At 38.7% G+C, this 10968-nt stretch overlaps 1 protein-coding gene across 1 annotated transcript; it reads right to left on the bottom strand.

The window, feature by feature from the left end:
• Positions 1 to 220: 220 nt before the first annotated feature.
• CRELD2 (CRELD disulfide isomerase 2) lies at positions 221 to 10917 on the bottom strand. Its single transcript, XM_031614789.2, has 10 exons — positions 10657 to 10917; positions 10184 to 10266; positions 9253 to 9363; positions 6542 to 6633; positions 5565 to 5741; positions 4503 to 4601; positions 3319 to 3396; positions 2926 to 3021; positions 1940 to 2080; positions 221 to 790 (listed from the first exon to the last, which is right to left on the bottom strand). Exons 1-10 carry the CDS (start codon positions 10813 to 10815, stop codon positions 732 to 734), a joined length of 1095 nt encoding a protein of 364 aa, XP_031470649.2. The 5' UTR covers positions 10816 to 10917; the 3' UTR covers positions 221 to 731.
• Positions 10918 to 10968: the final 51 nt, after the last annotated feature.

Genomic DNA, 10968 nt, shown 5'->3' with positions numbered 1-10968 from the left:
ATCTGGAAGAAAGACATGTTCATCTGCCTTTGGAAAGCTATCTGACATTTCACCCCCAAAATCTACATTCCAGCACAACTTAAAAAGGTGTCCAGTGCTGAACAGAAATACAGCGCTTATTAGATTCTGTATTTTTTTTTTTAACCTTTTCCATTGTCCAAGTGAAAAGTCGACATGACCACACAACAAGGCACTGACATTTTAAAAATTTTAAGGCACATTCCAACAAAATAAACTTTTTATTGAATGCAGTAGTAGGCATTCTATTTTAAAGTAACAGTGTTTTTCCCCACCTTAAAAAGATCTCCCCTTTCACAATTTCTAAATGCTGTATTTCAGTTACAGAAATATTTCTCATGTCAAAAAAGAAGATTCAGTTTAGATTTTTTCTTGAATTATGAAGTGCAACTAAGTCCTTCCAAAAGAAGATGATAATTACCAGTAGGGAGTAGAATGAGAAATCTTCAATTTGTTTACTATTGTTGGGTGCAATTCATGTTAATTCAAATTGTATACTTACCATCTAGACTGTTGTTCTTAAAGAACTATATAAAAAGTGGCATTTAAGAATAAAGAAATGCACCTTAAAGAGCAGTTTATCATCATTTAAAAAAAAATCTTAATGTTAGCCTGCATGTTTAATACCATTCCCACAGTATGTCAGCTAGCACAGGCTTAGTCCAATAATTTAGAACTTGAGAATAGGAATGTCTTTTGGTTCTGAATGCAGATCATAAGTCCTCATGTTCCGTATGTGAAGGCTCAGTTGTTTCAGTCTCCACTTCCTCTCCTGTGAAATTATGTATCATTAGAACACAAAAATGAGTACATATTATTAAAAGTATTATTAACTACATCACAGCTTTTTAAATGAGAAATTTTTAAAAGGGAAACCCCAAATCAATGTATTTTACAAGACCAAACAAGCTATAAAGTCATACAGAAGGGCTACTTGCACCAGCAAGTCCAAACTCATGAAATTTGTACCAGATGCAAACAAAAGATTCAAATATACTGGTTTCACAGTGGTAGTGAAAGATAAAAGCAGCACAGCTATTTCCATTTTTAACTTCTGTTTTCAGCTATTCACAAGGAGTTTTCTCCTTTCCACATGACATCCCACAAGGCATTTAGATATTTGAACATAAAAAGCAAGAATTAATCAGAACTACGTTCTATATTGCAGACTGCCCAGTTCAGATGTTAAAGCAGCCCTCAAAAAGCAGAGCTGTTTTATCGTGTTGTTAATAGCATCACTATAAGAAAATGTTAGGTCACACTGTAAACTGTTCATTTTGCTTTTACATTCATACAAGTGTCAGGCCACGTTAAAATCACAGTTATGCAGCTTTTGTGCGTGCAAATACTCAGGAGATCAGTGATCATGCATTTGTGTATTTTTTGTTTGTTTTTAAAAAAGGACTAATAAGGACTAAGTACTGAATGTAATTAACTGAAAGACCTTGATGAGCAATACTGCATAGTAGTGCACAGATCTTTGCAATTTTATTGATGCAATATTCACCAGTTCTGATTCTTGTGTGTTCTGTGTACAATCAGACAAACTAAGTCTAAGTCATAATTAATAATGAAGAAAAAAGCAATGAGGAAGACAACGTTCCTTTTGAGATAGCAGTGATCTGCTAGTTCACATTAATGAAACCTAGTGACTTACAAACATAACCTTGGTTTAAACACAAAATACAACACAGAAACTTGACATTTAAAAAACACTCATTTTTGAGCAAGAAAACATGCATGCCAGAATACAAGGCCAACTGCAACAACCTGAGACAGACTAGAGCTTTAGAAAAATAAGAAGTTATACAGAATATTCAAGTGGCAAGATCCTTAGACAGAAACACATCTCCATCTATATATTTAAAATATATATTTAATGTATATATATTTAACAATCTGTCATTAAAAAGTTACTTGCCTGCTTTAACAGTTTGAACACATGTTCCATTCTTATCTTCAAACCCTTCTGAACATACACACTTGTAACTACCTGGAGTATTAACACAGTCTTCATTCTCCTTTGTGCATACCTTTTCTGAAAGGTTACATTCATCTGTATCTAGAGACAGGATAGAGGAAAAGAAATAAAAAAAAAAAGTCCATTGCTATGGTTTTATTATATAACTTAGTTACGCTCAAAATTCCATCCTAGGCCACTTCCAACAATTAATTGCTTACTTAAAACACTGAAGAGCACAATGCTGCTGCAACAGATTTGACTTCTGCTAAAATAAGCTGTTACAGTTTGCCATATTTAAGATTGTTTCAAACTTATTCAGACAAGTATTTTATGTCCCGCAGGTCCTACATCAGGAAATTAATTAGACTACAGCACTCATCTTACCCTACTGCAGATTTCCCACTGTCACTTTCTATCCATGCCACCAAGGTGCAACAAAAAGGAAGGGATCTTGTAAACACTTCATTGTCACAGTTAAAAGCCATTTAAGATTGTGTACCACACTGAGAAGCTCTGATTTCGCTCTTACTTCAAGTGTGACAATCACTGCAAATTATCATCGTTGAAATTTGGACATTAATGCATCCAAAAGACAGACTGCACTGCACACTCTCTTTTCTGTTAAATAAATGACTACAAACATACACTTCTAGTGAAGTGCTACGTAACCGACAGTATTTGTGTATTTGTTTCCAGAATCAGCTAGAAAAGAATTTCATCTTTTTGCTGGAGAGTTTCAGCTTTAAACTTTATCATGCATATTAGCTTAACAAAATAAAAAAAATATTACAGATATTATATATTATATAATATCACAACAACTGGGATTATTCTGATAGGTTTGAAAACTGAATCAGACTGAAGTAAAAGCGCTTTGACAGCTCCTTAATGTGACTAACAGTGAGCCGACTGGCATTCAGTCATATCCTGTTAAATTCACCAACCTGTACACTTCTCATCTTCCTTCACATATCCAGATGCGCAGGTCTTACACTTGTCAGAACCTTCTCCTGTGCAACCTACACAGCTAGCATCACATGCTAAAGAAAATATTTTAAGCATAAAGATGTATATACTTTAGTTTTAAAATGCACCCTCTTTAAAGTCAGCCAGTTTACCCACGCTTAAGATAAAACACTTAAATACAAAAACACTCAACTATCTCAGTCTTAAAATAACACCCCAGGCCAGAAATGCCTCACCTTACTCACGTGATAGGTCTAAAGCCTCATGCACCCTAAGCCCAGCCAGAATCATACCACATGGTACTAAATGCTTTCTCTAGCGTTCCATTAAGAGTCTAGACAATACACTACACAAGCAGATTAAAAAGAAACCTTTGCATGAGAAAGATCCATCTGTGTTCAAACAATACTGCTCATCTTTGCAAGGAGAAGAGGCACATTCATCTAAATCTGAAATATAAAAAGCAACAAGTTACCTGAAATAGTAGTCATGATTAAATAGACAGATAATTTAGTTACTGTTTTCTTCAGCATAAGGTTATATTAACAAATGAAAACTGTGATCTGCAGAAGCTGTTCTGCGATGACAACAACAGACGTATTAGAAATTCAAGAGATGGAGTAAAATAAAGCTTCCAGGATACCTGCCATCCTTACCATTTTTAAGTCATTTATGCTATTTGCATAAAAAGCAGACAAATGCAGGCAAAACAAACAGACAGACTACTCGATTACTCTATCCTATCTTACCAAACTATGGAACTTTTAGAAGTATTTACTAAAAAGACATCAACAAATTCATACAGCTAAAGCCCACAGTTTTCCACAAAAAGTAAACTGAAAAAAAAAAGTTATGGTTCAAACCAGCCAAGCTGAAACAGTTTCACTCAGAAAGTTAGAATATTCTAGTCTTGTAAATTCAAGGAAAGAGCACGATGGTATTCAATATAATAAAAAAATTGGACTAAAAAAGGCTATTGTTGCCAACATCATTCCTACTAATTCATTAATTAGCTTGTACTTTATCAGCTGCAATGTGGAAAAAAACAGCTGTACACAAGACAATACCAGAGCACCTTAAAAATCTCTTACTGTGTTCTACCATTATCTAGGCATTCAAATCTTAATTCACTTTAACAGTTTTCAAAAGAAGCCAGATTCACATAACTTCTACAGTACTGCTTCCAGACACCACTGTAAATGTCTTCCGCTAGCTTGATTTGATCAGTTTGCTATGGCATATTTCATATACTCATGACTTTTATTTGAGTGGAGCATGTTACTCTCACATTAGTGTAGTCCTGCAGTCTTTCCTTAAGTGTTCCATAAAAATCTCCCAAGATAGAAATACTGAGCTAGAAACTGGTGATCAGTGGGGAAGAAATACCACTTTGCTCCCACGTGAAACAAGTTTGGAAATGAGAAACTACAACTGTAGGAACCTAAACCTTTTTCATAGAACACGTGCAAAAAAATACTATAAAACTTAATGCAATCTAATTATATCATCCAGTGTTGCTGCAAAACCTGCTTTAAGTGTAGTAAGCATTACTCACCCACACAAGCTGCTTCTTCATTTTTGATCCAGCCTTCTTTACAGTCTTGGCAATCCTTGTTACTTGAACCAGTACAAGTTTTACAAGCAGTGTGGCAGGCTGAGGTGACAGAAAACCACAATGTGAATTATGCTGAGAGATTCCAATATGAGTTAATGCTTATGCATTCTCAAAGAAAAACTTACTTAGGATTTGCTAGAAAAAATCCTATTTTAGTAGTCTGAGCCTTGGATTCACAAGATTAAAACTTGATTTTGTGGAGATATCATTTACAAAAGTGCAGCTCTGTCCTACCAAAAGTACAGGAAGCCAAATACTACTCAGGAAACAAGGAAATACAAGGAAATAAATCCAGCTGACTGACTGCATGTAATATAAAACAAATTGAATGGAAGAATTACTAGATAGATGAAAAATAATATTAGGAAAAAAGAATTAAATCTCATTATCAGGATTTGGTTGATACAGAATCTTATTCAAACATAAAAATAGCTGAAAAAGGTAACATATTTGTACAGCCTGATGGACTGTTTTATAATTGAGCTTAGACATATTTAATTGGAATCAACATATTCTATAGTACAGATGTGCTATTTCCATGCCTGTTTACTGCAGCTACGTGTATTTGAGACATGAGGTGAAACCAGCCTTTAAAATAGTTCACTACACAGCCACTTCAGTTCAAGATTTTTGTACAGTAATACTTTAAAGGATTAAAGAAAAAGCACAGAACTGACTCTTGCCTCTCTCTTCTCTCACAATAGGAATGAAGTCTGCTTTTTAAGAAAAAAAAAAAAAAGAGAGGAAGGAGGAATAGCATACAGGGGAAAAATCAAAATCAGTCTATGAAAGTGATTTACAAAATTTTCAGAATTCCATAAAAATGACTGACAAGTTATTGACTCCATGGTTAAAGCTGAGTAATCAAAGACTATTTTCCTACAACTAGTTTAAATTAGTACACTTATCTGTTTAAATTGTTTCTACCTTGCTTGGAAAAAAAAAAAAAAAAAAGAGAAGATGGAAGACAAAGATCTTTGCAGATGCCAAAGACTTTGTTACCTGTACAAACTGAATGTGTGTCATTTCTCAAGCTACTGTAGTAACCATTAGAACAGTCCAAACAAAATTCTCCTGTGTATTCCTTGTTGCAGCTACATGTGCCATCTCCACCTCGGGTACCATCACCATCACAGCGGCCATTTCCATGACAAGGTCTTTCTGATCCACCACGACAAGCTCAAAAGAATCAAAATATTTTTGAAATCAGATATAAAAGGAAATAACTTCCTATTCTTAGCCACAATCTCCCCAAGTGCCTCCCTCTGCATAGACAGTACAACATAAAAATATATACCTATAACAGTATGCAATTTCCAAATCTTTTTCCCTTGAGAGCAACCAAGATACTAAGATATCTGAGTATACAGAGGAACTCAAAACAGTCTCCAGGGAAATTCAGCTATACATTTCATGACTTAGAATGTTATCTACTTTTCAAGCTTGCAGGATAAAGTTGGTGTCTTTATTTATTCCAGATATCTAAGAATGCTCATACTGCAGTTGGAAGAACCTACCACTTAGATCAACACCTACCCTTAGATCAACACCAGGAATTAGCACTACTTTATTAGTAATTGCCAAATAAGAGGCCAAAGCTGACCTCTAACAACATGGAAAGTTTTACAGATTTATAAACAATACAAATTTCAGTGGCCAAAACACTTTCTTTCTTTTGTATCATAGACCTCACTTTTATCCAATCACGTTCCCACCTATTTCTACCACTCCCTTTTCAACTTATCCTTATTTATGATTTTTTTCATTTAATTCCCAGTACTGTTTTGGCTGATTTGTCTTGAACTCAGTTGAGGACTGCTCTCTACAAACCTTCTGAAATGGTACCTAAACAACAGACTTACTACTCAGCAGCTGCTACTCAACAGCCAAATATCATACTTCATATATCCATATTACTAAAAACTGCAACAAGTGAAAAAGAAAACATCTGTGACTATATGCTTCAAAAGAAAAATTACCGAGGCAATCTGGTCCATAAGTTCCAGGTGGGCAACAAACTTCCAATGTTTCTATGCAAAACCACTTAAACAAATCAGGATATTTCTTCTTTCTATATATGAAAGACAGTCATTTATCAATAAAAAGAACAAAGATTTTTAACAGTTAACTCACACAACTGAACATCCACACTGTCAATCCAAAATCTATTGCACATGACACAAGATAGAGACTTCTCTGCTGAAATGACAACTACCTTACTACAGGAATCAATTCCTAGAAGTCTTTCAACTTCAGGCATTGTTAAAAAAAAATAACTTTCTAAACTGCAATACTATTAGCTAATTCCACACAATGTTTTTATTTACAAAAAAGTGGAATAAAAGTAATCAACAAAATGACTTCAGTGTAGTCTTGCTATCTCCTTCCACTTGTCTATTTTTTCAGGAAAAGTTTATATAAAATTCAGACAGTCACATTCACATACTTCTCTTAAATACAATAGCTGTCTTAAAGACAACTATTGTATTTACCTCAGAAAGAAGAGAACCCCAAGCAGATATTAACATTTGCTCAAATTACTGTGAACCTGACTTCTCGGTAAGATGCACATTAGAATTCCTCATCTTTTTTGCCGTCAAGGAGTCAAGGAATATTTCAGAAGGATTTTCTTTGTATTAAGAAGTAATAGTTATGTGTTACTTCACCACTAGAATATACCCTCAATAAAACACTAAGTATTATTTTACAAGCAGGCACAATAGCTGCTACACTTACACTTCCGACTCACAACACTGCAGGGGTTAAAAGTGACCTCTGGAGACCACCTAGACCAACTCCCCTGCTAAAGTAGGATCCCTACAATAGGTTGCAAAGGAAAGTATCTGGACTGGTCTTGAATATCCCTACAGAAGACGACTCCTCAACCTCCCTGGGCAGCTCTATTATGTTCACATAAAGAAGTTTTTTCTTATGTTCAACTTCCTGTGCCCACTGTCTTTTGTCCTGCCACCAAGCATCACCAAAAAGAACTCGGCCCCATGCACTGATACCTGGCTTTTGATATTTATACACACTGATAAGATCCTCTCTCAGTCTTCTCTTCTCCAGGCCCCTCATCATCTTTGTGGCTCTCCTCTCTCCAGTAGTTCCCTGTCTTTCCTGAACTGCGGAGCCCAGAACTGGACACAGTGCTCCAGATGTGGCCTCACCAGGGCAGAGTAGAGGGGGACGATCACTTCCATTGACCTGCTGGCTACACTCTTCTTAATGCACCCCAGGATATCATTGGCCTTCTTGGCCACAAGGGCACAATGCAGGCTCATAGTCAACCTGCTATCCACCAGAACACCTGGGTCCTTCTGTTCAGAGCTCCTTTCCAGCAGATCAGCCCTTAACCTTAGGGAAGCACACGGTTATTCCTCCTATGTGGATGATTCTACACTTGCCCTTGCTGAAACTCATCAGGTCTCTCTCCACCCAAATCTCCAGCCCATTCAGGCTTCACAGTATGGCAGCACATCCTTCTGGTGTGTCAGTCACTCCTCCCAGCTCTGGATCATCAGCAAATTTGCTGAGGGTGCACTCCATCCCTTCACCCATCAGGTCACTGATGAAGATGTTGAAAGAAACCAGACACAGTACCAACCCCTGGGTAACAAGTTACAGTCACCCAACAAGCCTTTGTGCTGCTGATCACAACCATTTGAGCTCTCCTAGTCAGCCAGTTCTCAATCCACCTTAAATGACAATTCAAAGATCTCAGTATCATGCAGATACTGAAGTGTCAAAAACCATAATTAATGAAAGCCCCACAAAATGCCTAGACATTCTGCAGTCTGCCAGGAAATAAGCCTTCAGCTACTCCTGAGGCATATACAGTTTTTTATAAACTATTGCATCTGATCATATCTACTCCAAGGTGTAGACCCTGAAAAGCTCTCCTCCAGTCTGCATGTTTAAAGCCTACTCAGCCCTGCACAGTAGAAGTATGAAGCAGTAAAAGAATCATTAAAAACAAATTAGACTACCAAAAATTCTTATCCAGTGATAAAGTGATGTAGCAGTACTTCACCCTACTGAATTTCACTTGATCTGACCCAGTTTGCTGGCAAATGGGAAACAGAAGTAGTAGATGAACTACTCCCTAACATGAATGCCCAGCTCCTTAATCCACACAGGGTGATTCCCTCCACAATTCATTCGTTATCACTTCCTGATGACATACATGTATTCCTATACTAAATGGAAGGATAGAAACAACCTGAGGACTGGAAAAACCTTGGTGTAGCATCTTGCGAACTCGAGGTAATAAAAACAACACTAACTTAATGAATCTATAATCACTGAATAGAGGAATGAATATGTTAAGTAAAAAAAATATATATCCTATGAAGTTTTCTTCTCATCCAAATTGTAATTAGATGATTTCTCCTCTTCTTGCTGTTGTACAGCAAAACCCTACTTCCATTCAGAGGTGGCTGCAATTAGGAGCCCTGAATAAATTTAATTTGGAATATATAGTTCAGTGTCACCTCATGATATCTCTTGGAATCCCCATAGCTAACTACATTTCCCAACTGTCAGGAGAATTAAGTGAACTTACACACTTTTCATCTCTGTGCTACAGCTAACAAACTCTTACTGATTAGGCACAGAATATACCATTAGTATTTTGTTCTCTTAGATATTTATCAGCACAAAGATCTATACTACAAAAAAAGATACTTACAGTTTGAACCACCATTTCTCTATATGTTCCTCATGCTCTTCTACCATGTTGTTACATTCAAAGTTACTACTGTCACAGAGATTCTCTGTGATCTCTACAAGACGAATTTCACTACAAGAAGAAAAGGAAAGTCGTAAGTTTAATCTACTGTTTAATTTCAGTTTAATTCAGGGCCACTGAAAACACAGAAGCTAGACTGCGGCCTAGAATATTTTATTGGTTGAAAGCGTGTTCTGAACTAGCTCGAAGACACAGTAAATATTAGAATAAAGACCTAATTCACTTCACTGTAACTACGAAGATTGCATTTATCATGTTTGCAGACCGTACGTTTACCAGATTTTTCTACCAAATTCAACAGTGATTTTCAGACATTGCTAATATCTGACACAAGCTCACGAAGTTTAGACAATCTACCCTTGCACATCAGTGTTCCAATTAAGATTAAAAACTCAGTTTGAAATTTGGAAGAAAGATGCTAGATCGCTTCGCTCCGCAATCAAACACGTACACAAAGCAGTGCAGGAACCTGCCACTCTTCCAGTTTGCCGTTTGGTACTGAAATAGCAAACAGTGAATTCTAGGGAGCAGCTACTGCTTCAACTGTAAAACAAGACTGGCAGTACATCAAGATGAAGTCCACACCGTTTAGGACAATCAGTTAACTACTGACCATTATTTAAAACTATTGTTTTGTGACTCTGATGGGCAAACAGAAAAAATACCAATACCGTGACCAAAAGCAGTATTACCTTTTTTGTTTTCAAAAGAGATAAAAGCAAGCACTGTCAGTCACTTACAAATAAGGGATGTCAGTCTTTGTGGTGAAGTGCAGACACGCTGCTGTAACCTGCTGTATTTCAGCCAGTATGGATTCACGATTTTCACACAGGGATAGAAAACCCAACCAAAGGAGTGCCCAGGCTCTCACCTGGACTCGTACTTCGACAGCGTCTTCTCCTCCCAAGCAGTGTTTCCACCACCAAAATTCTTCTTCGCTGTATCTGCTAACCCCTGGCAAATTAACAGAATCTGACCAGCAGTCCCCGTCTCCAACAAAAGTTCAGGGCGGCTTATATGATGTCACAGACGCCTCAGCAAAGCTCTGAAGCTGCCGATCAAATCGATCAGCACAAAAACGACAAGCAACAACAAGTGAAGCAGCAGAGGCGATGCGGGGGCGGTGCTTCCCACCCACCCGTCAGACCCGCGGACACCCACCGGCATCACAACTCCGGCTGAGCTCCGGCAGCGGAGCCCGAGCCCGGCCAGGCCCCGACCCGGCGCCTACAGCGGCTCCCGAGCGCGGAAAGAGCCGCTGCCGCGCGGCAATCCGACCGCCGCAGGGGCTGACGAGGGGCTCCGCGGACGGTCCCGCCCGCACCCCGCATCCCCGCCGCCCACCTGGTTGAACCTGTCCACGATGCCCCGGCAGGTGGTGCACGCCAGACGCCGCCGCTCGCCGGCGCCCATCGCAGGAGGAGGCGGCAGCAGCAGCAGCAGGAGGAGCAGCGCGGCGTACGGCGCGGGCAACGGCGGGCGAGGCGCGAGGCCGGGCCCCATGGCGAGCGCAGCGCAAAAGGACAAGGATAAAGATAAGGCGCGAGGCGGCCCGGCCGCGCTCCCAGCCCGCCGCAGCGCGGCCCCGCAGCGCCGCCTCGCTCCGCCCCGGCCCTCGTAGCAACCGCGGAGACACCGGCCCGCGAGCCCCATTCA

Source organism: Phasianus colchicus, chromosome 1 (assembly GCF_987193195.1).
Source record: "Phasianus colchicus chromosome 1, bPhaCol1.hap1.1, whole genome shotgun sequence".
In the NCBI taxonomy this organism is placed as follows: Eukaryota; Metazoa; Chordata; class Aves; order Galliformes; family Phasianidae; genus Phasianus; species Phasianus colchicus.
The sequence above is the reverse complement of the archived record's forward strand: the minus strand, read 5'-3'. Positions and strand labels throughout refer to the sequence as shown.